Here is a 27,291-nt window from a genome sequence, read left to right on the forward strand (position 1 = left end):
CCGACCCCACACCCAGGGGCAGAAGCTGGCTCCCAGCTGGGGCAGAGCCGGGGGAGCAGAGGCCAGTGCAGCACCGGGCAGGCCACTGACCCAGCAGGCAGGGCTACCAACCCTCACCACTCCTGGCCAGGCGAGGGGCAGCCCTGGCTGGCAGCAGGAGCAGGCAGGGAGCACTGTACAGACTGCAGCTGGGCCCCTGCCTGGGGCACAGGCAGGGCTGGGGGCTGACCTGCCCCCCCCAGGGGGAGGGAAGAGCTGATAGAGGCAGCAGGAGCTGGGGGGGTGTGGGGGCAGAGCACCCCCTCACAGCCGGACCCTAGACCACTCGCAGCATCGTTGCCCACAGCCCAGGGCGGGCAGGGTTGAGCCCTGCCGTACATTCAACAAGAGGGGCAGGAGCTGCCTGTGCGTGGACGGAAGCAGAAAACCAAAGCACTTTTGTATGCCCCTGCCCTGTCGCAGAGAGCCAGGGCAGAAGGCACGACCCTGGGGAGGAGGGAAGCGCTGGTGTGGGGCGGGGGGGGGGTCCCAGCCCCCCAGGGAGAGGCAGGAACTCAGCACTGCTGCTGCCCCTGCCCCAGGTAGATCCCAATGAGGCAGCTCCAGCCCTGCTGCTCACACACCCCCAGGGGAGGCAGCCACCAGCTCGGGATTAAAGCATCAGGCACCCCCCACCACCTTGCTGGCCCCCCCAAGGGAAGGCCCAGCTCCCCCAGGCTGCTCAGCACCAACAAACCCTCCAGCAACCCCTGCCCACGGAGCGGGGCTGGGGCCCACAGGCAGCCCTGTCCCTCTCATGGGGGGGGCCAGTGGCCAAGGCGGGTCGAGGCCAGCTCCCCTACTTGTCGATGAGCCCCCCCTCCTTGAGCTTGAAGTAGAAGAACTTCTCCAGGGTGTTGGCACACTTGCAGTAGTCACTGTCAGGCGGGTTGTACTCGCGGCAGTTGGTGATGATGCGCTGCAGGTCGGCGATGAACAGCTTCTTGGTGACGTAGTAGCGGTTCTTCAGGCGCTCGGTCATGGTCTTCAGGTCTGGGGGTGGGGAAGGGTCAGGTCCCCCAGGCCTCTGTGCCCCCCCAGCCACGGAGCTGGACACCAGCCGAGGGTCCTGACTCACCCCTCTCTCCTCTGGACTGTCCTGGGGCTCTCAGCACCCCATCACCCCAACCATGACTCCCTAGCCCAGACCCCACGACAGGGGGTCTTCAGCCCTCCCTCCACCATTCTGCACGGGGGTTCCAGGCACAGCCACCTACCGATGGGGAAGCGGATGATTTCGTAGTAGTCCGGCGCCTCCGACTTCTTCACTGGCTCCATGAAGGGCCACGCGCTGGGGTGGGTCTGGGGAGAGGGCGGGTGGTGGGTTACAACAGCGAGTACACGCAGCCCCTGCCTGCTGCAGCACACGGGGGTCCCACTCCCCGTGCGCCTGGGTCACCCCACCTGCCCCCCGAGGGCAGAGCCCAGGACAGCCTATCCCGGGGAAGCAGCTCCGAGGGCTGTCGGGGAGACAGGCACCCCGGAGCGCAGGATCCCCTCCTGCCGCACCTTGATCTGGGCCAGGAGGTTCTTCAGGGTGTTGTAGAGCTGGTCCGGATCCTTCAGCTCTTTTCTGCAGGACAAAACCAGCGCCCATCAGCCCGAGGGTGGGCAGCCTCTCTCCATCCCGGCGCTCCCACCTCCCCAACACCCAGCACCGGGCCACAGCCGGGGCGGCACCGGGGCAGTGCCAGGAGCGAGGAGCAGCCCAAGCCGAGCCCCCACAGCCCGGCCGCAGGACACCCACCCCCTCTGCGCAGCACTCACCCCTTCTCCTTCCCCAGTGGTTTCCATCCCGTTTCTCCTGGAAGACAAGGGTCAACATCACCATGTCTGCCCCACACCAGCAGGCGAGGGAGGATAGAGCCCTCCTGCCAGACAGCTCTTCCCCACCAGAAGCCGGCCAGACTCACGGATGCCGGGGACGCTCTCGATGGGGATCTGCCGCACACCCTCCTTGAAGCAGGTCAGGCCAGGGTAGACCTTGCGGATCTGCGCCTGCTTCCTCTCAATCAGCTTCTTGATGATCTGCAGCAGGAAGGGGAGGTTGGAAGAGGGGAGGTGAGCCGGGACTGCAGGATGCTCCGGGGAGCCAAACCGTGACGTGAGATCCCAGGGGCCCAGAGCACCGGCTGCGCCCGCTGCCCAGGGCTGGAGCCAAGCCCAGCCACCGTAAACACCACCACAGTGTCCCTCCCCTCTCGACCCTGCTCCCGGGGAGATCCAAGGGCCGGCACATCCCCACCCCTCTCCCCTGCCTTTGGGAGGCAGCTGGCAGGGGCCTGAGCAGGCAGATCCTGGCAGCGCCCGCCTGCCCGCGGGACGTACCTCCTTCTGCTTCTTGATGATGTGGGAGAGCTCGGTGTAGGGGATGCGGGGGTTCAGCTCACACTCCATCAGGGTTGCCCCCTCGTAGTCCTTGATGTAGCCCAGGTAGCGGCTCTTGGGGACCTTGATGTCCTTGGAAAAGCCCTAGGAGGGAAAGGGCAGGTGGGAGGGGGCTGGCGGGCAGGAGGGCTGAGGGGAACCACCCCGGGGGAAGCAGCCCACCTGCTTCTTGAAGTAGCCGATGGCGTACTCGTCCGCGTAGGTGAGGAAGTAGAGGATGTTGTGCTTGATGTGGTACTCCTTCAGGTGGTTCATCAGGTGCGTCCCGTAGCCCTGGGGGAGCCGCCGTGAGACAGGGACCCCCCGTGCCCCCCCAGGCAGCCCAAGTCCGATGGGACGCACGGCCCCCTCCCACCCACGGACACGGGCAGCTGGAAGACGTTCCTGAGCAATCGCTGCCACTCAGGGCTGGCCAGTGCCGAGCGGGTCTGGCTACCCCAGGGGCTGGGACACCCCCGGGCTCTACCAGCTACAGCAAGACCATCCTTCCCCCCACAGCCCCCACCCACTGCCCCACTCCTCCCCACCCTGCAGCCACTGCACTGCACTGCCAGAGACCCCCGTGCCGTGCCCACCACCCGCCTCCCCACTCTCACCTTCACTTGTTCGTTGGACGTGACGGCGCAGAAGACGATCTCCGTGAAGCCCTGGGTGGGGAACATGCGGAAGCAGATCCCCCCGATCACTCGGCCATCCTTGATCAGTGCCAGGGTCTTGTGCTTCCTGCGGGCAGCGAGGCTGAGGGTGAGATGGGAGTACCCTGTACCAGCCCCCCCTGCACTCCCCAAGCCACGCACGGGTCAAAGACGAGGCGGGTGATGTACTCCTTGGGCATGCGGGGCAGCTGGTGCGAGAAGACATTCTGCAAGCCCACCAGCCACATCAGGATCTTCTTGTTGGACTTCTGCGAGAGCGAGTTGCCGATGACGTGGAACTCGATGATGCCGCGGCGCTCCTCCAGCCGGGCCGTCTCGTCCCGTGCCGCATTTGCCGACAGCAGGCTGGTCTGGGGGGGTGCAGGGGCTTTCACTGGCCACGGCACACTCTCCGCAGAGGGAGACCAGCCAGGCCCCGGCACACCAGGAAAGCAGCTCTGTGGGCCCTGACAAGCACCGATGCCACCTCAGTGCCCCAACTCCGTACCTCGGGGCCCAGCATGGCAGCGGGGTCCGTGATGGTCAGCATGACCTCGTTCACCAGCTCCATGGGGATGTCTCCCATGACACGGATCCGCTTGGCATCTTCCAGCGTCAGGCTCTCGGGCAGCTTCCGCTTCTCCCCTGGGGACCGGAGCAGAGCAGCACATCCAGTGCCAGGAGGGACCAAGGAAGGTCCCAGCTCCCCCGGTGCCAGGCTCACGCCAGCCCTACCTGGCAGGGGCTCCGGGGTGCTGGCATCCATGCTCACTGCAGAGCTGCTGTTGCTGAGCTTCTTGCTGAAGAGCGGAGTGGTGGGCACGGCGACGGTGCTGACCGCGGCTGGAAGAGACCAATGATGCCCGTGACTGCCAGAAAGCAGCTCATCACGCTGCGGCAGCCCAGCCACTGCCACCAGCCAAGGCTCACCCGCACCTTGGTCCTTTATCCTACAGCCCCCGAGCTGGGGGGGCTGCTCCCCGAGATACCTGGGCGAGACACCAGCTGGGCACCCTCCGCGGCTGGCACAGTGAAATCAGCCTCCCAGATTGGAGAGTTCTCGCCATAGATCTCCTCCTCCAGCATGGACAGGAACCTGGCAGGGAGCAGCACGTCGGCCACACTCAGTGTGCGAGTGCCCTGAAGGAGGAGAGCCTCCCCAGCGGCACAGCAGCCATCCCCACATCAGGCACCTACTTGGGGAAGTGAGTGAGGATCAGCGTCCGCTTTTCTGGCACCAGCTTGTCCTTCTCCACCCGGAACTTCTCCAGCAGCTGCCGGCGGGTGACTGTGAAGATGGACTTCAGGAGACTGCGCCCGAAGACGTGGGTCGTCTCGTAGCGGGGAAGGCTGTCGCAGCTTTGTGGCACGTGGCAGTAGCACAGCCACCTAGGAGACGAGAACGCGCTCCAGTGACAGGGCTGGGACCAGCAACCCTGGAGCATCCGCACCCCTCCTGGGACTACACTGCTGGAAGCAGGGACCAGAAGAGCAGGCATCTGGGGGGGTCACAGCTGACGTTATTTGGAACAGTCTCCCCACTGGATGCCTGCCCTCCTAACGGACCAACAACCCTGGAGAGCTGGGGAGAGGCGAAGACCCTGGGAGTCAGGGGTCAGCCCCACTCAGGGGTGGGAGGAGCAGGCAGACCCCCAGGCTGGCTGGCTCAGACCCCCTCCCACCCTCACCTCGTGTAGTTGACCTTGTAGGTGGCCACATCGTCATTCTGGGAGCGCTGCCGGAACTGGGAGGGCGTCTCCAGCTTCCAGTAGTTGAGGCAGAGCAGGAACATCTTGGAGAGTTCGTACATGGTCTGCCGCTCCTTGGGTGGCAAGTGGCTGAACTTGTACTGGACGAAGTTGAGGACTCCCTGGGCAGAGGAAGGGGAGGTGGAGGGGTGCCGGGTGCTGCATCAGACCCTTCAGTGCTGCCCCCCAGGAGGGAGGGGACCATGCAAGAGCAGCAAAACACAGAACAAGTCATCAGTGCAATGCGTGAGCCTGACAACAGCCTCACCTGCTCAATGTTTGGTTTCTCAAAGGGGGGGCTCCCCAGGGACCCCTCGACCACAGGCTGGCTCATCTGCAGGATGCATTTCCGCAGGAGCTGTGAAGACACCGTCAGACACAGTTACTGAAGTCCCAAGAACCAGACACACCACAAGCGGTGGAAGTGGCAGAACGGTGCTGCAGGGCTGCACTGATTCACACAGCCGGGAAGGTGCCAGGGTCCACCTTGGAGCACACCCGTTTCTTTCCTGGAAACCTTCCTCCCAGAGGAATTCAAGGCCCGGAGAGCAGTTGCTCCCAGGACAGGGTCAGCATTTCAGGTCTCTAGCTGGGCTGGTGGGCTGGCTCACAGCCACAGACAGAGCACAGCTCCCAGCAGAGCAGGCAGAGGACAAGCAGCAGGACAGCAGCCCCAGCTCCCCAGCAATGCTGGGGACCCCTGCACCAGCCCCACCGTGAGCGGGGCAGCGAGACGTGCCCAGCCCCAGACGCACCTTGAACAGGTAGAAATACACCTGCTTGGTGTCCGTGTCCTCCTCCTTGTGCACTGACATGAAGAGGTTTTCCACGTCCACCACCATGCCCAGCAGCCGGTTGATCTCCTCCTCTGAGACATTCTCCAGGTGGGACACGTGGTCCGCTGTGGCGGAGAGAAAGCCGCAGTGAGACCGGGGTGGGGGTCAGCACCGCTCTCCCTCCCCATGGGGGTCCCAGGCACCCTGTGGGGGGGTTACCCAGTGCATGGCTGCAGCTCCGGCAGGGCTCGCTCAGGTTGGTCACCGGCTGCTGCAGGTCCATGCGAGGGGCGGTGGGAGGGTTGGGGTTCTTCCAGCCATTGCACTTGCAGGCATCATTGGCCTGGGATGAGGGACAGGAGAAGCCGTCATGCAGCAGCCCAGGCACTGCCTCGTGCCAAGGCTGCCGCCTTCTCCAGCCAAACAACTCCCCCTGCAAAGTCTCCTCCACCTGTCCCACCCACCCCTATTTATCCATCCCAGCTTTCCTCAGCACCCACCCTGCATGACCCAGCACCCTAACACTCTCCCACATTTCCCCTGTGTGCAGCCCCAGGATCTGCACCCCCTGCCCACGGATGTCATTGCATCTCCCTTGCACAGCCCAGCACCCTCCTCCTGCACCCCGCAGCCATATACGGCCCAGCACCTCCTTCCTGCACCCCCTGCACAGCCTAGCACCCTGCTTCTGTATTCCCTGCCCATGCATGTCCTTGCACCCCCCTCCTGCACAGCTCATCTCCTGCCTCCTGCACCCCTCTGCACAGCTCAGCACCCCGCTCCTGCATCCCCTGTCCATGCATGTCCTTGCATCCTCCTTCTGCACCCCCTCCACAGCTCTGCACCCCCCTTCTGCAACCTCCTGCCCATGCATGTCCTTGCACCAGCCTCCTGCACCCCCTACATGCTCCTCCTGCAACCCCTGCCCATAAACGTCCTTGCACCCCCGCTCCTGCATCCCCCACCCACGCGTGTCCTTGCACACTCCCCCTCCTGCACCCCCGTCCTGCATCCCCTGCCCATGCATGTCCTTGCATCCCTTCCTGCACCCCCTGCATGGCTCAGCACCCCCTCCTGCATCCCCCGCCCACGCACGGCCTTGCACCCCCCCCCCCGCACCCCTTGCCCATGCAACACCCCCCCCCCCGCCGGTCCTGCCCGGTACCGGTCCAGCCCACCTTGCAGGCCGAGAAGACCCCCAGCTTCTCCAGCTTCTTGCCGCGGGGGAACCCCCGCACCTGCGCCTTGCGCTGGCTCGCCCGCTGTTGCTGGCTCAGCCCGGGTCGCGCCGGATCGCTCGACCCCGCTCCTCCCGCCGCCCCGCTCCCCGTCGCCGTCCCCGGGCCCGGCGGGGGCCGCCCGGGCTGCGCGGCCTCCGGCTCCGCCATGCCGGGCCCGGCGTGCGCTCCGCGCTCACTGCGCCTGCGCGCCGGGCACGCCGGGATCGGTAGTCCGTTGCGGGGAGCCGGGTGGGTCCGGTGATACCGGGGCCGGTTCAGGCCTTCCGCAGCCCCGGGCGGGAGCGGAGCTCCCGCCCGGGGCTGCGGGAGGCCTGAGCCGGCCAGGGAGGATGGAGGTCTGGACCCGACGGGGACCAACCACCCCGAGAGCCCCTCCCGAGGCCGTGCCGGCGGCGCGGACCCATCACTGCTCGGTGGTGTCCCCGCTCCGGTAACCGGTACCGTGCCCGGTTCGACGGTGCTCGGCGCTGCACGGCGCGTTCCGCGCCCAGCACCCTCCTCCAAATATGGAGCGCGGCCCCGCCTTCTCCGCCAAATATGGGGTGAGGCCTCGCCCCTCCGCCTCCCGCGCCCCGCCTCCTCCCTGTAAACACGGGGAGTGTGCGGCCACGCCGCTGCGCCCCGCCTCCTCCACCCAATATGGAGTGTGGCCCCGCCCCCGCCTCCTATATATAAAGTGAGACCGCCCCCGCCCGCCCATTTATGGGAGTCCCCGCCCTTTTCAGTCTCACGCGGCGGAGGGGGCGTGGCTTGGCGGCAGGCTGGGTGGCGAAGGAGCGGGCAGCGCCTGGAAAGTGCCAGCAACGGGCGGGGGGGGCGGCACGGTAACGGGGGATGATGTCACGGCACGGGTGATGCTGTCACGACACGACTCGTGGCCGAGCGGGCATCGCACGGGAGCGTCCCAGCACCATCCCGAAGATGGAGGTCAGGTCGCGAGGGCTGCCCTGGGGGATGCTGAGGGCCCCCCCCGGGGGTGCTCAGCGTTGTGCATGTGCTGGAGCCCTTCAACCAAAATCCCTGCAAAGGCAGGACTGGGGAGAGGTGCCAGGGACGTGCCCTGTGCCAGCACAGCTCAGCTCCCTGGGCTGCCGTCCTGCTGCGTGGGCACAGCCGGGAGCGTCGCAAAGCACGGGGCCAGGCGAGACCAGCAAACACAGAAACTGCACAAATAAAAGTCAGGAATATTTATTACATATCAAAAAAAGCTACATGTTTTGGGCAGAGACCCCCCCACCGGGCCGTCACGCAGTCCCCAGCGCGGTCCCGCTCTGCAGCCAGCAGCTGCCCTGGCAGCCGGGCTCAGCCCAGCCCCACGCCGCTCCCCGTCATGCCTTGGCACGCTCGGCTCCGTCGTCGGTGCTGGCTGCCGACTGTGCCACCACTGGCCCCATCTGGATGGGCACGTTCCTCTCTGGAGCAGCTGGCAGGGCCAGCCTGGGGGCTTCGATGCGGAGCTGCCCTTCCTTGGACAGGGAGCATGTCAGCGCCTCGGCATCCACCTCTTCGGGCACATCCCACTCCCGCTTCAGCACCTCGTACTTGTAGGAGAAGGAGCCCTTCTCGTCCGTGCTCTGCGTCTCCTTCTGCCCCACCAGCACCACCTTCCTGCCCACCACCTTCACCGACAGCTGCTCGGGCGCAAAGTCCTTCACGTCCTGGCAGACGGAGAAGCCCTCCCCGGAGCCCTGGGTCAGGGCTGCGCTGGTGCTCGGGGCTCGCTCCGCGGCAATGCCGATCCGGCTGGGGCTGCTCCCGCTGCTCAGGAACTGCTCGAAGCTGCTCATGAACTCCCGAGCTCTCTCCATCTCCAGCCGCAGCTCTCGCTCCAGCTCGGCGAAGAGGGTGCTTGGATGCGGCCAGAGGGTGCGGACGGGTCCCAGCCACGGGAACAGCGAGCTGGACGCAGGCGGCATGAAGTGCAGGCGGCAAAGCATCTCTGCTCCTGGTGCGTGCTCCCGGCGCGTGCTGCGGCTCGGCTCTGTGCGAGAGGCTGGAGCAGTGCTGGGCTGGGGCTGGGGAGCGGAGGGTTTTATCCTCCTCTGCCCAGGGGTGTGCCCCTTCCAGAACGCTCTCTCCCCACGCACCTTCCTAGAGCCATCGCCTATTTTTGAGAGGCTGATTATCTGCCAGCCAAAATAGCAGCGCCTGCTTCTGGGGACGAGTCACACGCCACAAATAGGGAGCTGCAGTCACCGCTGGGAGCTCGGGTTTCTGCAGAGCCACCGTGATGCAGCAACGCCTGCGGGACCACTGGCTGGGGGGGCGAGCAAAGCCCTTCCCACAGCCCCTGCGCTGGGGGGCTCGGCAGAGCGCAGGTTACGCTGCGCCGGGAGCGCGTCACTTCGGCTGGCACAGGCACAGTCCCACCCCTAAAGCAACGCGTCCCTACGTCACCCACTGCCAGACACCTCTCGCACCTTCTAGGCCCCCTCCCTCCCCGGGGGCCACCCGCCATCCTGTCCTGGCCCCTCAGCACCCCGCCTGTGCACTTCGCCTGGGGAGGGGGCCCATGGGCTGGTTTCTGCTCTCACCCTGGTGTCCCCCCCGGGCAGCTGAGGGTCCTGCAAATGGGGTGGGGGGCAGAGAGGCTCTCCTGCCTGCAGGTTGGGGGGGGGGGCCACAGACAAGGGGGGGGAAGGCAGGGAGGAGAAGAGCCCAGCCCTGCTCCCTGCCTGGGAAGTAGAAAGGCCACAGATTTTTGGCAGGGGCAGCTCAGGCATCCCGCTCAGAGGCTGAGGTGATGCTGCTAATTATAAGCCAGGAGAGCAGAGCTGCAAGACTAAGGGCGAAGGTATGCTGGGCACGACGTAAGAGGTGCCTCACCTCATGAGTGAGTAACAAGAATGAGCTGGAACGGGCTGGAAAGAGCTGAGCTCTTCTCCCGAGGATGACGTGATGTGCGGGTTGAGGCCACTCCTCCCGGGAACAGGAATAAAAGCCACGGGCAGCAGAGCCGGGGCAGAGCGCTCCCAGCCTGAGAGCCACCAGCAGCAGCAGCAGCAGCAGCAGCAGCAGCAGCGATGCTTTGCCGAATGCATCTCGCACCATTCGCCTCCAGCTCCCTGGCCTCCCGGCTGGGCACAGTGAGGACCCTCTGGCCGCACGCTGAGACCATCTTCACTGAGCTGCAGCAGGAGATGGAGAAAGCTCGGGAATTCATGAGCAGCTTCGAGCAGCTCCTGAGCAGCCACGGAGCCGCTGCCTTGGAGCGAGCCCCGAGCACCAGCACAGCCCTGACCCAGGGCTCCGGGGAGGGCTTCTCCGTCTGCCAGGACGTGAAGAACTTTGCACCGGAGCAGCTGTCGGTGAAGGTGGTGGGCAGGAAGGTGGTGCTGGTGGGGCAGAAGGAGACACAGAACGTCGATGAGAAGGGCTCCTTCTCCTACAAGTACGAGGTGCTGAAGCGGGAGTGGGACGTGCCCGAAGAGGTGGACGCCGAGGCGCTGACATGCTCCCTGTCCAAGGAAGGGCAGCTCCGCATCGAAGCCCCCAGGCTGGCCCTGCCGGCTGCTCCAGAGAGGAACGTGCCCATCCAGGTCAGCCCTGCAGCCCCACAGCCTGGACCAGCCTCCGAGGATGGAGCCACCAACAAAGCCCAGGTGTAACGGGAGGGGAACAGATGGCCCGCGGCAGGACCGGAGCAGACAGCAGCAAGTCTCGGGTTTTAGCCCAGACATGCTCCATCAGCAATGATGTCATTTTTTTCACTATACTGGAATGTTTTTGTATCCAATAAAAATACTTTTGCATAGAACCTGCTTGTGGTCTCTTGGTGTTGATTAATGGGGTGGCTGGGCTCTGGTCTCAGCTCTCGATGCTAGAGGAGCTGGATGCACAGAGAGGAAGAACTTCTCTGGGTGCCTCAGGGCAGCACAAAATGGGGCCAACAGTGGACCCAAAGGGAGGAAAGGGATGGGATCTATGAGCCTGGTGCTGCTCAGGGTGGGGGGAGGCAGGAAGGGCCCCAGCAGGGAAGGGCAGCCCTCTCACCTGTACCTGAGCCGAGGCAGCTCTCCCAGGGAGCAGGCAGGTTGCCTTCACTTCCTCCTCATGCTACTGCCAGCATCTCAACCAGCTCCACAGCCCCTCCCTCCCTGGCCAATGCCACCGAAAGGCAAGACAACCATGCTGGATGGCCTGGCTAGGTGTAGGGTGCCCCTGTTGTACTTTTCTCCCCACACAGCTCAGAAGGGGGCTGCTGGAGCCCCCTCTGATATCCCAGCAGCGGGGATGGTGAAGCCCATCTCCAGGTACTGTGTGCAACCACCACAAACACCCATGCTCAGGCCTGGGCAGGCAGCAGGTATGCAGGCAGGCACACCTATTTGTGCTAAAGCTGCTCCAAGCTCGGACAGCCCTTCCCTGTGGCAGCAGAGTGCTGGCAGCAAGGAGGCTCCGCTCTGCAGAGCTGTGCTGCACACCTCTGCAGCCAGCAACAGGTCCCCAGCCCGGCTAGAGTCCCTTACAGCCAGCAGAGCAGCACATGCACAAATATGTGCTGAGCATATTTGCACATGCTCAGGCAGCAGTAAGACACCCCTTAGGGCATCACAGGCTCCTTCAGAGACCCAGAGTCCTGGAAGGAGCTAGAAATGAAGCCCTGCCGACCAGGAAACAAGGAAAAGAAGCCAGCAGATGGCAACAGCACCTCACAGTGTTTCACAAGATTGATCAGATTTGGGATTGGGGAAGCCTTTCTCCAACATGTCCAAACCAGCAGCACCAGTCCAAACCACACTGGAAGAAATGAGACCTCAGATATCCCACAGAGGTCCTGAGCTCCTCTAGCAGATGAGCAGCCAGGCTCCCTTGCAGGGGCTGGAAACAACCAGCACCAGGTGAGCAAAGCCCATTTGAAGCCACTGGAGCCCATACCACAGGCAGCCTGTGCTCCAGCCAGGCATTGGGAACTCGGTCACTGAGTCACTCCAGACCCTTCCTGCTCCCCGAATTTTTTAAGAAATCCACCATGAGCAAAAGGCACCAAGACCTTGGACAGAGGATGAAGCCCACATGAGCCAAGGCTGTTCACACAGACAACTTTATTTGCAGCTACCCAGCAGAGCTTTCAGAGCCCCAACACTGCAAGCCAAGGGCAAGCCCAGCTGAGGGATGGTCACACAGTTGACTGTAGCTGTGCCTCTTGCAGAGCTTCCACAGCAGCCACGCAGCTGAGAGGCAGCATGTTCAAGCACCAGCACATCACAATCTTCAAGATCTCCCAAGCACATACAGTGCTGGCCCAGCAGTAGAGCTACAAGGGGATGCTCCGTTTTCCATACTGACTCCAGGTCTCACCCGTGGGCGTAAGGATCTCAAAGTCCATGCAGCAGTGACAGGAAAGTACCGTCTTTCAAGGCCATTATCCTCCAGAGACAGAGCCATTTTCTTCATTAATACTTGAGCACAGTATTCCCAAGCCCCTCCAGTTGTCAAGCTGAACTCCTCTGCATACTGCTCCCCTCACCTCTTCCCAACTTGCACTGTAGACAGTTTCCCTAGAAGTATTAGGCAATGAATAATTCCCACTTTTTGCCTCAAGCTTCCTTGCACGCCACTGCACAGCACACCACAAGCTTACTGAACCACCTGCAGCATCATGGTAAGGAGTTCCTGTCTCTCAAGGGAGCTGGCTGCTGCAGGAGCAGCCACCGCAACCCAGACTCAGGCTGAGGTCCAAGGGCAAGCAGCCCATGTTTCTCCCTGCCCAGCAAAGGAAGGCCACATTTCCCTACAGAAGAGCTGGGTGTTATACACACCACTGCAGCCTAGCACATCTCAGCCTCCAGCACAACTGTTATGTTCTGGTCCACTCCCAGTCTGGTTCAAGCTGATTAAGAAACATGAACATTGTTGATTATGATAGGTTTATAAAAATTTTTTTTAATCACACAAAACTGAAGTTTGTGATGAAGACTAAGTTGACAGTTCCTCTTAAATACCAGTATGCATAAGACATTGCATTAGGCACTAGGCAGCAGCCAACATCAGTTAGAGTCTGGCAACGGAAGCCATTTTAATACCTCCCTTCATACTTTGTGGAATTACAGGCTTTTGCAATACATATTGTTTTCACTGACAAGTTATCCGAGGTTTTCCCCACCCCACCTCTGTACATCAGTAAACCATGTGTATTCACACTAGAGTAGGGTTAACAACATTAGTGGCATCACAACCATCAAAAAAAGGACAATTTTCTATACAAGATCTTTGCAAAAGTTGCAACAGGATTAGTGCATTACGACAGAACTGGAGATAGAAAAAAAAAGAGTTGGCATGCTAGAGTCCAACACAAATAAAGACAACAGGCAGCTAGTTGTATGTACTATATTGACAAGATACTGATTGGTTACATGAAGAAACATACAATACAAAATACAGAAGAAACCAGTTTTGCTTCCCTCTGCCCCAACCCAGAATACTCATCATTGATTTGGTCAACAAGCGGCTGAAAAGCCAGAGTTTGTCACTATAATGCTACAGTTTAGTGGTTGTTCTAGGCATATTGTACTGGTATTAGCCTTAGCTTTTACATACGGGTAATTTTAAACAAGGTTGTCTAGTCTCAATATCCCTTTGTTTCCAATAGTGAACTACAGTACTGTGGGACCTGGGTGCTGCTGGCCCTCACCCGCAGGAAGGGGTGAGCTGGCTGGGCAGACACCAGGTCATGCATCCACCACCACCAGGAAGAGGGAAGAGCAGAAGTTCATATATTAAAAAAGTGACTTAAGACTTAGAATTGAATTAGTATTTGTACAGAAAGGTGCAGGTGGAAGAACTCCCTCCAGCCTATGATCAGAAAGGGATGGAGAAATCACAGCAGCCACCAGCAGCAGCCGCTCTACGGTAAGTGCGATTGTTAGCGTGGATTCCAGTCACGTCATTCGAGGGCTCCGTCAGGCGGGAACGGCTGCTCAATTGCTGCAGCACTGGCTCCTGCTAGGCTGACTGCTCTCCTGAAGGTCAACCACCCGATTCCTACCTGGGCCACCAGGAGCATTCTGCGGTTCATTTTTTGGCAGTTTCTTGGCTAGAAAGAAACAAGATGTTAATAGGCTCCTCTAGAGACCAACCTCCTCCCCACTGCAGACCACAGGCTGGGCTCAGCTCTGCTCTGGCCCAAGCCCTCACACCTCTTAAGGAGTTTGGGATCAGGCATTGCTAGCAGCACAAGTACAGCAAACCAACCCACTCCTAGTTCCGGCTGTCATCAACCCTGCTCCATCCTTACTCACCACCCCAGATAAAGGGAGAAAGGGAAGAGGCCTTGCAAGGCAAAGGCTCCAAACACTCAGGGAGTGACTGTTCACAAAAGTACAGCAAACTGGTCATCTACTCCAGTAAGAGCCTCCAGGCCCTGGATGACATGGGACCTCCCATGGTTTCCAGTGGGCTGCACTGCTGGTACTCAGAGCTACTCCAGCCATCCCTCTGTACACGAGCTGTTACCTATTGCCATGAAGATTTCATTCACATTCATCGCTGTCTTTGCTGACGTCTCCATGAACAGCAAGCTGTTGTCATCTGCATATGTTTGTGCATCCTACAAACAATCATATTAGAGTGGTAAAGGCATCCTGCCAAGAGGAGGCCCAAGCAGGCTTCACACACTTCACTTGTTGGCAAACTAAACACTGAAGAAACACTGTCCCACCCCAGGCCAGACATTCCTACCCCAGTCCCCTGACCCTGCCTGGCCAGGACAGCTAGGAGACACGCACCGCTGACAATACTGCATGGCTAGTGTCCCAGCAGCCAAGCTGGGGTACAGCAGCAGACTGTTTGTGAGCCACTTGAGCCAAATGTAGACACAGCATGTCCCAAGCAGCACAACACAGTGTACTTTGGTTAGCTGGGAGAGTAATACACACTGTAAATGCACCACAAGCAATCCTGTGCAGAGGTCTGAGATAAAAGCTTCTCCTTTAAAGTCTGCCTTAGACAAGGTAAGAGCTGTGAAGAGTAGAGAACAAGCTGGGAATCATTCTTCACATGTCTTGTATCTAAAAGACGCTGTGTCATACGCTGCTGAAGACAGCCCCAGATAAGTAAAGCACCAGAAGAGACTGAAGACAGAAGCTTGTGCTCTGTGGGCCTTATTCTCCACATTCATCATAACTGTTACCAGCAAGAGCTACAAGTGCTGTGAAAGGAGTGCATGGGAAAGGCAGGCTATAATTCACTTTAAGTGGCATCCTGGGGTCCTCAGCAGCATAAATCTTGGCTTCCACTCTCCCTCAAAGCATTTTGCACATAGCCACCATATCCCCCACTTAAGCAAAAAACTGCTTTCCTGACTTGCTCAGGTAACAACTGATCTGGATTCCCACTCACCTGGAAGTCCACAGCTCTCTTGGTAGCAAGGTCTGCCTTGTTTCCTGCTAGTGCAATTACAATATTGGGGCTAGCCTGCCTCTGCAACTCTTTCACCCAGTTCTTGGCTCGTACAAATGTGTCCTGGAAGCAAACAGGAGGCAGCAGTCAGGAAGGGCAGCCTCTTACTAATCCACAGCGAAGATATGATTAGAACAAGTCTTTCCTGTAAGAAGTGTTCTGCCTCTACAGCACTTTGTAGCAGGATCCTTTATCAGCTTAGACAGCCTCGGTCAGAACTGAGGAAGAGGCCATTAGCAGTTTTCAAGAAACTCAGTACCTGCAGGCAGGCATCTGCAGGGACTCTGAACCCAGACACTCTCCCAGGGAACTGAGAAGCATCAGCTGCAAGCACAGATGCCTCCTCCCCAGCAAACACTCACAGCCCTACACAGTACTCACTGTGTTAGTGATGTCGTAGACAACAATGGCTGCCTGGGCACCTCGGTAATACATTGGCGCCAGGCTGTGATACCGCTCTTGCCCTGCTGTATCCCATATTTCAAACTTCACCGTTGTGTCATCCAGACAGACTGTCTGTGTTAGGAAGGCAGCTGAAAGAGAAGGTGCATATTTGCATTACCTCCAGCTGGAGAGCCCCTGCAGCAAGAGCCAGGAGCTTGGAGCAGTTCTGCTTTTGCATGGGAGTGAGCAGAAGCCCCAGACAGAGGCCAATGTGGTGCCGCTTGCTGTACAAGTTGCAGCTCTGCTGTATCAAGCTCTTTGCACATAGAAACCCAAGAGCTACCATGCAGCCAACAGGAAGGTGTCCCTGAGAGCCCAGGCAGCAGACAGCCACTGGAACAGCAGCACTGCTAGTCCCTTCCCCAGCCACCTCCTCTCACAGATCATACACTACAGCTGCAACATCGTCAGGATTAGCTTTAGAGAGCACCAAGTGCCAAAGCACTGAAGTCAGCCCAGTTACACTGCACTCTCCAATTTAGTAACTGGTTATTTTCTTGTTCCAGTGAGCATAATACCATGCATTACAACTAGGATAAAGGCAACCAGCCTTAGATACAGGTTGGAGCAGAACAGCAGAGTGCCCACATGGCCCTCCGCAGCAAAGCATTAAGCCCTGCTTGCACATAAGCTATACTTACTCCCTGCATGGGTTACTATAGGGACAAATCAAGCCTTTTCTCAGTACAGACCTCCTCATATTACTGCCCAGAGACATGGGTGCTGACTGACCTTTGATTGGTGACACTGTGCTAATGATTTCAAGGTAAAGAACTACCAGACCTGAAAGAGCTGTGGAAGTAGTTAACAGTATCATGCTAGAAACAGCCCCAAAATCCCAGGTCATGGTCTGAAAAGATAATTAAGGGCTATAAACCAAGCTGAAGGCCTCAGTTCTAATTAGAAGCAAGAATTCAAGCACTGGAAGTGAAGACGCCTTAGAGGCAGACCACACAGTTGCCATAGCATTATTCTCTGCTGCACTGATCTTACACTAAGAAATTGTACACCAAGAGTTAAAGCATTAGCTGCTTGACTGTGTAGCAAAAACCCCAGATCAGATTGAAATAGCCATTATTATTTCTGTTACCCCTCAACTACATTAGTGAGGCCAGCATCTTTTAGCCATAGCAATTTGGAGTTGGCACTCACCTCCAATCGTGCTCTCCTGGTACTCATGGAACTGCCCCTTCACAAAGCGCAGGACGAGGCTGGACTTCCCCACTGCTGACTCTCCCAGAAGAACAAGTTTAAACTGGCAGATTTTGTTTCCAGCAGCTGGTCCATTCGGTCGAGCAGCTCCACCTCGACCTGCCATTGTGGCCTAAGTGCAGGGTTGCCAAGAGTTAAGGATGCTGCAGGTTCTGCACTGGGATCCACCTGGAGGCAGGTTGCAACTGGAAGAGGAGGTCAGAGTTAGTGACACACTCATGGACCAGCTGTACCAGTTCTAGAGGGTGGGTTTGATGTGCAGCCACCATCAGCACAGGCAGGTGGTAACTCCTTCTCACAGTGGAAAGTTATCAAGTGCATGCACCACAGTACTATTGGGCACTTTCTGTCTGTCAGCAGCTCCTTCAGCAGAATCTTAAGTCTTCTGAGCCTCCTTGGAGAAGGGATATTGGTAAAACAAGCTTCCCTCCCCTCCAGCACTTCCACTGTGGGGATGTTACACACACCTTGCTAGGGTGAGGCAAGTAAAGAACAGCCGGCACACCAATTGGTGTTATTAGAGCTTCGTCTGTTAAAACAACAATTACTCAGTTCATGGAGGTAACCGAGGTTGACCTTTAGCTCCCTCCTCCACTCCCGAGTTCACAAGGCAGCAACTTCAGACTATCAATGCCATACAGAGATGTTTGAGTGCCACACAAGCCATTACAGGAAACAGTTCTGTATGTCAGTTCTTCAGATCACAAGGCATTCAAAGGCAGTTTCTATATTCAGTCTTAGTTTAGAGGCACTCACACCAAGCCATTAAATACTGTATCTTAGAGCAGTCCTGAGGAAGGCCCTTGAATTGCTAGGCAAGCAGCCTGCCACAGGGAGCAAAGTCATTTGGTAGCAGCCACTCACTAGGTACAGGCTGCATATTCAGAGACTGAAAACTACTACTGCCCATCCCTGCTGCAAACAGATACTTACCACCAAACAAGAGCCTAAACAGCTTGATCCAAATGCAGAGGCAACACCTAATGCTTGCCACTTCCCACACCCTGTCCCAGCTGCCTCAATGCCCTTATCCCACATCATTCCAGGTCATCAGGCTACTGGCCACATTCTTCAAGAAGTCTGTTCAAATCCAGTTACGCTGAACGGCACAAACAGGTAGCATCACCCATGATCAGAGCTGCCATCACATCTCCCCAGCACCAAACCTCTAGAGCTGTGCAGAAACACAAAACCATTGCACAAACAGCATGACAAGCTGGTTTACATCCATAGTTAACCACAAGTGAAGTCTCAGTGCCTTCCTAACCATTTAGCTCAACTGCATGCAGCAGAGAACAGGAGCACTTTCAAAGCACACAGTTACACAGATTTAGGCATATTTCCTGTACTCATCACAACTCCCACTTCCTGTCAATAATAAATGTTACAACTGATCGCATCTGCTCAGTATTGCTGCTTTCTCTTCAACTCTCATAACCCAAGCTTCTTGTTGACAGAGACAACTGCAAAAAAAAATCCCCCAAAAGCCAATTTCTCCTTGTTCTGAGTGTACCCCCAAAGAAACTCTGGGTATGCTCTGAGTACATCCAGCATTTATCCAGCAAATAGCAGATCCCCAAGAATAAGGTTAAAGCCAGTTGAAATGGGTCTGAACTGGAGCAGTGTGTCCTGTGAAGAAGGCTCAGGCCTGCCTCAGTACAGAGGCTTACTAAAGAAGAGTTTAAATACCTGCTTTCCAGAGCAAACCCTGTCCAGCTGTGACTGCTGTGAGGCTACTCAAGTTTAAACTCAATTCTATAGTTTGACAGGAAACCTACAGCCATTTCAGACCAAGAGCTCATCCAGAGGGATAGCCCATTAGTGTCATCAGCTGGAGAACTTCTTCAGCTTTCAAAACACAAAAGCACTTGCACATACTCTGACCTAGAGACATTCAACCTCAAATTGTTTTGACCAGGAGGCAAGTAAGAAGCCTACTGTTAAGCCAGTACCGTTCACTGAAGCTAGCAGGTAGGAAAGACACCATGAGGAGTAACTTCCCAGTGCAGTGAGATGTTTCAGTAGCCTGAGCTGTGAAGAAGCCATTGCTTTGAGTGGCCTGTCCAGTCTTGGGTTAAGTCAGTGAAGAAATTGCAATTCAGAGCTGGGTCCTTGCAAAGGCTAGTAACACTGTCAAGGACCCCCACCTCTGCTTCCGAGAAAGGACAAACACTGTTTTGACAGGATGAGAAAGCTTGATAGGAAGCAAATTAGCAGCTTGTTTTGATGGACAGTGAGGAAGCAGCATTTTGCAGATCTGGCCAGGAGCAGCTTGGTTATCACCACGTTTGCAAGGCACATCAGCAGCTCTACATCTCTACCAGCCTGAAACTTTCCACCTTTTAGAGTTTCTCCTCTAACCAGAGTTTGCAAGGGAATGCCTTTTGCTTGTTTAACCTTGTATTCATTTACCAGGGCAGTCTATCAGCAATATGTAAGCTCTGTTGCTGTTTCAGACTAACTTTCTGCACATTAAACACCACGTGAATCATGCCCCTACTGAGTTATGACCTCCTGAAACATGATAGGGGTGATCCCCAGAGCAAAACAAGGAAATGAGCCTGTTGACATCCTCAAGTCTTAGCGTAACCAGTATTTCACAGATCTTGATTCATTTTGCCATCTGGTTGTGCTATGTGAACTCAAACAGAATTAAGCAAGCATGTCTGTATGTCCAACCCATCATGGAGAGCTACCGATCAGAGCAAGTAGTCAAGCAGCTAAAGTCTTTGACCAGTTTTAATTATAGGGAACTTGATCATCATCTAAAGATCGTTTGAAGTTTGGCTGCAGGATTACATTACTTCACATCCACCTGAAGCTGCCAGATTTTCAGGATGTTTGGGTGGAATTTATGCAGTTCAGATGACCCTATTCACAGCCATGTCACTAAGGGTCTCAGGCTAAGAGCATACATGAGATCAGGATGACCAGCTTAGCACTTCTGCTGATGTTCATAAGACCACCAAATAATTGAAGTGAACTACCAAAGCTGTAGACACCAAGAACTCTCCACTGCAGGAGGATCAGTTTGGCACTTTCTGCTAACGCCAACATCTTTGAGGATTTCTACATTCCTGTCAAACAGAACTGTACTCTGCTGAATGCAGAAGTAACAGGCAGCTAAACTACACAGCCTGGATCTGCACTAGATCAGCCTACACCGATCAGTGAACACTGGCTTGAGAAACAGGGAATGCTTCCTGCTGTACAAAGCCATTTCTGATGCTCAGGGAGGCTGTTCATCCCCTCTTCCAGCAAAATGCAGTGGGCACACACCCCTCCCTGCTCCCTGGGAGAACACTGGCACTGACACTCGAACCATGGGTCAGTCAGACCAAAATAACTTCAGCAATACTGAGCAGACAAATGAAAGCAGCTGAAGTTGCAGCTTGCCATACTAATCCAAGAAGTCAAGACCATGAGAAGGAAGGGTATGATAGGGTACTCATGTAATTAAGAAGTGTTCATTTTCCTACTAGCTTCTTGTAACTAGTAAAACTCAGCAGCTTGTGATATCACAAGATCCATAAAAAGGTACATGCTGGTTTGTTTGCTTGCCCTACCCGTCTCCTGCTTACTGAAGCACTTGCAGGAGCTCTGCATTACAGGAAAAAGTACCAATTTTTTTATTGCAAACTCTTGGAAAAGTCTCTTTTGTTTTGAGATCAAAGACAAGTTTCAATACCTGATGCTGTCCAACAACCAAGAACTCTTAGGTCTATCATTTCTGCAGTTTATGCTCCTCTCAAGACCTCACCTGTTTGCCACTATTTGTTGTAGGGGCTTGTACACTTCCATGAATACTGAATTCAAGAATTTGAGTGCCCTAAATGAAGAAGTGCATGCCAGCACTGCTGTATTCCCAGCCTACCCAAGAACAAGGTAGTTCTCCAGAGCTGTTAGGATGCTCAAGAATAACACGAGAGCTGGTTTCAAACAAACCAGCCCAGTACAAGAATCCCAATCTCCACAGGGCCATTACTATGAGATCCCCATGTTAACCCCTGCATGAGACAATTGCTTCCCAAGACTCCCTACCACAGGAAAGCTGCTAGTTTAAGGTGCCAGAAGTTACAGACTCTGAAGACTGCTTCTGCTCTCAGCTATGCAAGAAGCCATTTCACTGGGGATTTGTTGGCTTAGAATCAAAATACTAAAGACAAAAGCCCCAGTGAAGTATTTATCTTGTTAAATAGCTGACAGCGTTACATGAATTCCTTGGCAAAGAAAGCCCTGAAGTTACTGAGTGGTTTTGCTTCACCTAACACTGAATGGGCAGCTAGCCACCACTAGCAGGAAGCTTGTGCTACCTTGCTCCCACTCAGAACTGTTAAGTCAGCTTTAGGACCCAGATTCACAAGCAACTTCCATGAGCAGGACTAGCAGCAAGTGTAGGACCTGCCAGAACAACACACAGACTCCACTAGCCCAGATTAGCATAGGATGGAGTGTCAACCTGATTTCCCAACACATTAATATGATTAATAAGAACAAACTTCAAAGGCTTACTGCAGTAGGGTCCACACTGCAGAGGAAGGAGTAGATCCAGCTCTTACCAGCAAGATGAACAAGGAAACAGACTTGAAGTACAGACCTCAGTCCTTCAGCCCCATAAAGTCTGATCAGTTTTAATACTTCATCTTTCTACAGACAACATGCACTTCGCCCCACAAAGAATACTTAGTCTCTTGATCAGTAAGGCTATTATCTGGAGCTTCAGCAACAGCTCTAAATTGGGGAATTAGTTATTGCAGTTGTCAAGAGCTACGCTACAGCTTTAAAATGTAGATTCGCAGACCTAAATCAGCCAAGGCAGCAGTTCCAGAAGTACTACTATGGTTGTTACACTATCATAAGTTAAGGTCACAACTTCTCTGAAGAGTCTCATGACCAAGTCTCCCAAAGACTTGGGCACACTCATTTTAATTTAGACCTAAATAGGATTTACATTGGCAAAAAGTCAAATTACTTTTTGTTGGTAGCTACAGTCCTGAACAAGCACAGTAGAATTTGTAACACCAGCTCCTTTTCATGCTTTTAACACATGCATCTGTTTCCTGACATCTGCAGAGCCATGGCCTCCAAAGCAGCCCCAGCAGCCGGCTGTTTTTCAAAGCAGCTTTTCAAAAACAATTATATCAGAGATTTCAAGGCCACTACCCTGCAGTTACCACTCAATCCAGCACAGATGCTATGTGCAGCTGAGCTAGCAGGACAGTACAACATGCAGCTACCCCCAGCTGGGCAATCCAGGGCCAAGCCTGCAGAGGAGGCCTTTCCATCGCTTCACAATGCAAGCTGAAGCCTGATCTTATGAAGGACAGTTGCCAAGCACAGTGAAATGGAGCCATCTTCCTTCAGTCATCTCTAAAGCTTTTTAAAGCTTCAAAGCAAGACAAACCCAAGAGAAGAAATCCCAAGGAAGGCTAACTTTCTGCTACTTCTCAGGGCCTCATGCATGAGGCCCCACCAACAGGCTGCTGCTCAGTGCCAAGCACAAGTGGCCACACTGCAGATCTCATCTGAACAGACAGCGCTGCACCTGGACAAGATCATCCAAAGTTCAGATTGACTCAGAACACATTGTTACATACAGAAAGCTAAATCTCATTTCCTAGGTGTCATCTGCTTGAACTAGGCAAGTCAACTCTAAGACTGTTAGGAAACTATGAAGCCAGGAACACTTCTGCAACCTACAAAGCTGATCTGACTTCTCTGGAAGATAAGACAAATATCACAGCCTGCATGACTGAGTCAAGAAGTGCAATAGTTTGGTCAAAGGGAATTCTCAAGCTCCCTCAAGCTGCCTTACAGCCTGTTTAACCCCATACACATCCCCTCAGAAGGGTTTCCTAGGTTTATGTGGTTATCCTTTACCAGGAATTCTCAAAAACACCTCATGATGTGAAAAAGATGTTACACTTACTGGTGCTACCTTGGAGCTACAGTTTTTTAATACTCACAGACAGTTGACTAGGTATCAGCAACAAGAGTTATTACAGTGTTGGTCACACTGGCAGCACAAGGCAGTTGTATGCCAAATCCAGTGGGGGTTTTAATTCTGCAGAATAGCATGACTAATTGCTTTTAAATCTGCAGTTAGTGTCCTATTAGATCACCATAGCTGAACAGAGAAACAGACAGCGAGGCCAGGCTGAGGTGTAGTGCTTCTGCATATCAGGATCGTATATCAGGAAGACAACAGGGATAACACTAGAACTCACATTCTAACCAGGGCCACCAAACCCCGAGTTGTGTTGACACAATAGCAAGTGAACTCACACAAGACCCAAGTGACGGAAGACCCACAAACGCAAGCTTTCAGCACTGCTTTGGTCAAGCTCTACTTACATAAGCTATGGAGACAATACACTTGCAAAGATTGCTTTAAAAAGAGTGGAATGAGAAGTGGCAGCTTTCTATGAAGTGTTATCAAGGCATGAATTGCAGCAAAAGACTTCTGTGAAAGAGTTTTGCATCCTCCTTCATTTCATATAAGCTTCTCATTAGCTGTAGGGAACAAAGCCTCCATATTCCCTGTCCCCACATTAACTCCCTCTTGGAAGTCTTTCTTACCTACTTTTAGTTATCCTTGATACTGCAAGAACTTAGTCCTATTTCACAGAAGATAAGGCACAGCTAGGCTGAAGGAGAAACTCATGAGTACAGACTGGACCAACTACAAATTGAACAAAAGCATCAAGTTTTTAATTCTGCAGGCTAGGTTCTTTTAACTTCTGTTCTTGATACCGTCCACTGCTCAGCATGCCCTCAAGACACAGCTTAATCTTGACCAGTAGTCCAGCAACACATGCCTTAAATAGCACCTACTGTTCTGTGAACAATAAGGCAAGATCATTAACAATGCAAAGCAGAAAATTGCCATCTTCACTGCAGAAGAGTCAGTGACCTTCATAATATCTTTTCCAGACTGCACAAAGATCTCTTGCCTCTAGCAGCTCCTTATTTGGAACTCTACCAAACAAAAGCAAACATGAAAACCAGGGTTTTCTTATCTGTTTATGTAGAACTACTCCAGCAGTTCATTCCTGTGCTCCAGGGGAGGAAAGCGTTCCTTTTAGGATTTAGATGAAGCTTTATTCTTCCCCAATACTGTCACTTCCAGGAAGGTTCATTGTTTCTGGCTAGCATTCAGAGTGTTTTCATAGTGTTACTCTGACAACTTCGCAGAACTTGCATAAGAGGACTTCAAACTTCATACCCCAAGGGAAGAAAACAGCTGACTCTGCCATTTCTACATTCTACCCTCTTTTAAGTATGCTGACTGAAATACTTTGGGCTACACCCACATCATTAGAAGTGTTCCCATTTCATTTCCTGTGTCTGAAAGTACTTGGCATTCTTGCCCCCTCCCTTTTCAGGGAGATGCCATGACCACCTATCTGCTAAACATGCACCAGTTTAAGAAGTTAGGATCACTATCAGGGCCTAGAGCAGTTCTAGAGCTGATCCCTCCACAGATGCAGAAGAGCTTTGCTATAATGGAGATAATGTCACTTCTCATCACAACAATTAAGTTTGGCCAAGCACACAAAGTATGAATACATCACTAGACAGTTTTGTTTCAGACACTGCCCAATCCATTACTGGTTTCATTAGTAAAGCAAACAGACCTAAACCCAACCCTGTTCATAGTAAAACTAGACAGATGTTTTATTTTACTATATTCATATCCATACATCAAGCGAGCCTTCCCCTTACTGCTCTCTAGTAACTTAAACCCTTCTTCAGGAGGCCCACTTCATCTTGCCTGTGTTGCTTAAACCCTTCTTCAGGAGCCCCACTTCATCTTGCCTGTGTCGCTCCCTCACCTGAAGGGGTATCAGCACCTACTTAAACAGCCTCGAGGGACCTACAGTGCCTGGCACTATCTTAAAACAAGTGTAATCTAGATTAGCCTATAGTATCTTAGAGGGAAAGATCGCCTCCAGAGGTGGATTTTTGCTATGAAAGTAGTTGATTGTTTGGGCATGCTGTTGAGAAGCCTGAGATGATTTCAGCACTGAGACCCAGTTACTGGATCCAAGCATTGCTTTTCTTAACTGTACAGGTCTATATAGACTTTTGCTTTATCTGCTCTCCTCACTCCAAGAGTGCTTTAAGACCAATGCTGTCTTGTAGCTGCCTACACACACTGTTCTGAATTCTTCACCCTTTTCAGTCACAGCTCTTTCCCCTTATTATCCAGTTAAGCTGAAAAAAGTGTAAGATACTTCTAGAGCCAAGGCAGTAGCAAACACTAATTGGATATTCCAAGAAAGTTCACTCAGACAGCATGGCATGTCAAGCCAATATGAATCAAAAGTATCTTTCTTTTTTTGGTCTCAACCAAGCTTCAGAGTCCTGCCTTCAGAGTAGGCTCAGGAGTCCTAACTTAGTGTAACACGGAATTGATGTCATGCTGTAAGCGGGGCAGCTCAAATATGTGTTGACCCACCACACAAAAAGCTATGAATAGTAGATGCAAGTTGTTCCACATAAGACTTAAAATAGTACCTCAGCATATTCTCTTCCCTCTGATTTCCTTACACGCTCAGAAACAGTCAAGGTCAGAACTCCAACAGCCATGTACAAAAGCAACAAGCTAAAGGTCAGCTGAAATCAGGTCAACACTGTATTTGGTCCCATTGGCAGACCAGTTTACAGCGAGAGTCACAGTTACATTAGCAGAAAGCAACTACAACTGCCGTGGCTTCTCACGCCCCAACCCAGCCCCGGTAGTTTTAGCAGTACCTTGAGCATTACCAGGAATAAGGTTCAAGCAGATTTCACAGGATTCAGCACTACAGACCCACTGCTCACACTTACACCTGCACTATTAGCCTTTGTAGGATCACACACCGACTGTGCTCTCGGCTTAGGCAGAGTGGTCTCTCCCACTGCGCTGAAGATCCGAGGATGGCCTCGCACCCGAGCACATCTGGGTTTCCTTCCTAACAAGCTACAAAACTTCCTTCCAGACTTTGTGCCTCGTTCAAGAGCCTGCAGCACCACATATTTCGCTTCACAAATGCCCCTTGAGGGGCATAGGGCCTGTGTTTGTCACCGGCAGCAATCCAGAATAGTCTCCATTCCAGCAGAACCTATTTTCAGCAGATAAAGTCACATCCTTCATTTAGGCATTCTCTGCTTGGGAACCTGGCTGGGCTTTCAGACTTCTGGCATTTCTACACCCACCTCAGCAGCCAACTAGCTACACCAAAACATTATACCACTTCTGTCCTTACAGGTGCCACACCTTCCACAGATTCCACTTAACTTTCAAACAGCCATCGCTACAAGAGAGAGAAAGGAATTGGGAAAGAGCGGCCAGGCAGACCCAGCACAGCGACAGCAGGCACCGGCACTCGCTGCCGAGCCAGCCTTTCCCACTCATGAAGGAACGCAGCCCAAAGGAGTGCCAGACCTGAGACTCTACGAGGCCGACGTGACGTTCTCCCCGAGTTTGAGATCGTCACCTTTGACGCGCCGGTCGCTCCCATCAGCACAGCTTCCCTTCCTGGCTCGGCTCTCCACGGGATCGCCGCCGGTGCCCCACGGCAGCGCCGCTCTCCCGCCTCGCCAGGACACCCAGAGGGACCGGCTCGCCCAGGACCCGGCGAGGGACGGAGTCCCCCTCCCTCCCCGCCCCGCCAGCTCGCTCCGGACCCCGGCTCACGAAACCCGGCGGCGCGACCGGGACGCGGCGGCCTCGCCCCACCCGGGGCTGCCTCCCCCGGCCGGCCTGCCGGGCTCCCGGGAGAGCCGGGCCCCCAGGCCAGGCACCGCCCGGGGTACGTCTCGGCTCCGAGTCGCGCCGGGCACCGCCTGCCCGGAGCTCCCTCGGGCCGCGTCACGCCGCGGGCGGCCCCAGCCCCACTCACCGCCCGGAGCGCCGCTCCCCCCGCCGCAGGTGAGTCTCGCAGGCCCTAGCCCTCACTTCCGCCTTTACCCGTTCCGCTTCCGGATCCTCCCACCCCTTCCGCTCCGAGCCCGCCGGCCACAGGCAGAGACGCCTGCCAATCAGCGGCGCCCCGCCTCGCGGAGGGCTCCGCCCACTCGAGGGGACGCACCGCCTCACGTGAGCCGGGCGGCGTGACGCAGGGCGCGTCTGTCGCGGGGGACGATGGGAGTTGTAGTCCGGAGGGGGGACACACGACCGGGCAGTCCCCGGCGGGGACCGGGAAAGGGGGTCCCGGCGCGGGGTGCGAGCGGCGACACCGCGGGCAGGTCCCGCGCAGGAGCGGGGGAGCCGCGGGCAGAGACTCACCCGGAGCCGGGGCTGGAAAAATAGAGCCTTTATTTCCCGATGGGGCGAGGGGTACGGGGGGGGGGCTAACGACCTAAACTACAGCCGCCGGAGAGCCGACAGCCGCGGAACCGGGCAGGAGCAACCGTGACACCC

General features: G+C 55.1%; 4 protein-coding genes across 4 annotated transcripts; 1 reads left to right on the forward strand and 3 right to left on the reverse strand.

Annotated features, from left to right (window-relative positions):
- Positions 1-244: 244 nt before the first annotated feature.
- KAT2A (lysine acetyltransferase 2A) lies at positions 245-7,058 on the reverse strand. Its single transcript, XM_075036577.1, has 18 exons — positions 6,765-7,058; positions 5,806-5,929; positions 5,566-5,711; positions 5,079-5,168; positions 4,751-4,932; positions 4,260-4,451; positions 4,052-4,158; positions 3,798-3,905; positions 3,571-3,707; positions 3,225-3,433; positions 3,024-3,150; positions 2,590-2,700; positions 2,368-2,511; positions 1,953-2,067; positions 1,807-1,843; positions 1,549-1,612; positions 1,257-1,341; positions 245-1,032 (listed from the first exon to the last, which is right to left on the reverse strand). Exons 1-18 carry the CDS (start codon positions 6,972-6,974, stop codon positions 839-841), a joined length of 2,382 nt encoding a protein of 793 aa, XP_074892678.1. The 5' UTR covers positions 6,975-7,058; the 3' UTR covers positions 245-838.
- Positions 7,059-7,999: 941 nt separating this feature from the next.
- On the reverse strand, positions 8,000-8,886 carry LOC142034796 (heat shock protein 30C-like). Its single transcript, XM_075036574.1, has one exon. The coding sequence runs from the start codon at positions 8,762-8,764 to the stop codon at positions 8,156-8,158; it is 609 nt and encodes a 202-aa protein (XP_074892675.1). The 5' UTR covers positions 8,765-8,886; the 3' UTR covers positions 8,000-8,155.
- Positions 8,887-9,754: 868 nt separating this feature from the next.
- On the forward strand, positions 9,755-10,584 carry LOC142034797 (heat shock protein beta-11-like). The gene has a single exon (XM_075036576.1). The coding sequence runs from the start codon at positions 9,851-9,853 to the stop codon at positions 10,433-10,435; it is 585 nt and encodes a 194-aa protein (XP_074892677.1). The 5' UTR covers positions 9,755-9,850; the 3' UTR covers positions 10,436-10,584.
- A 2,233-nt stretch (positions 10,585-12,817) lies between these two features.
- RAB5C (RAB5C, member RAS oncogene family) lies at positions 12,818-26,863 on the reverse strand. The gene is made up of 6 exons (XM_075036578.1): positions 26,771-26,863; positions 16,824-17,068; positions 15,609-15,760; positions 15,168-15,290; positions 14,283-14,376; positions 12,818-13,863 (listed from the first exon to the last, which is right to left on the reverse strand). The coding sequence occupies exons 2-6, from the start codon at positions 16,987-16,989 to the stop codon at positions 13,748-13,750; spliced, it is 651 nt and encodes a 216-aa protein (XP_074892679.1). The 5' UTR covers positions 16,990-17,068; positions 26,771-26,863; the 3' UTR covers positions 12,818-13,747.
- Positions 26,864-27,291: the final 428 nt, after the last annotated feature.

Source organism: Buteo buteo, chromosome 9 (genome assembly GCF_964188355.1).
Source record: "Buteo buteo chromosome 9, bButBut1.hap1.1, whole genome shotgun sequence".
Lineage (NCBI taxonomy): Eukaryota > Metazoa > Chordata > Aves > Accipitriformes > Accipitridae > Buteo > Buteo buteo.

What these genes read in the sequence shown, in the direction of transcription:
- LOC142034796 (XM_075036574.1), bottom strand. Translation starts at nt 8,764, where the DNA reads ATGCTTTGCCGCCTGCACTTCATGCCGCCTGCGTCCAGCTCGCTGTTC.
- LOC142034797 (XM_075036576.1), top strand. Translation starts at nt 9,851, where the DNA reads ATGCTTTGCCGAATGCATCTCGCACCATTCGCCTCCAGCTCCCTGGCC.
- RAB5C (XM_075036578.1), bottom strand. Translation starts at nt 16,989, where the DNA reads ATGGCAGGTCGAGGTGGAGCTGCTCGACCGAATGGACCAGCTGCTGGA. An exon ending in CCAGGAGAGCACGATTGGAG is followed by an intron (nt 15,761 to 16,823) that starts GTGAGTGCCAAC and finishes CTTCTCTTTCAG; the next exon opens with CTGCCTTCCTAACACAGACA. An exon ending in TCTACGACATCACTAACACA is followed by an intron (nt 15,291 to 15,608) that starts GTGAGTACTGTG and finishes GTTTGCTTCCAG; the next exon opens with GACACATTTGTACGAGCCAA.
- KAT2A (XM_075036577.1), bottom strand. Translation starts at nt 6,974, where the DNA reads ATGGCGGAGCCGGAGGCCGCGCAGCCCGGGCGGCCCCCGCCGGGCCCG. An exon ending in CACCCCGGAGCCCCTGCCAG is followed by an intron (nt 3,708 to 3,797) that starts GTAGGGCTGGCG and finishes TCCGGTCCCCAG; the next exon opens with GGGAGAAGCGGAAGCTGCCC. An exon ending in TCATCAAGAAGCAGAAGGAG is followed by an intron (nt 2,068 to 2,367) that starts GTACGTCCCGCG and finishes TTCCTGCTGCAG; the next exon opens with ATCATCAAGAAGCTGATTGA.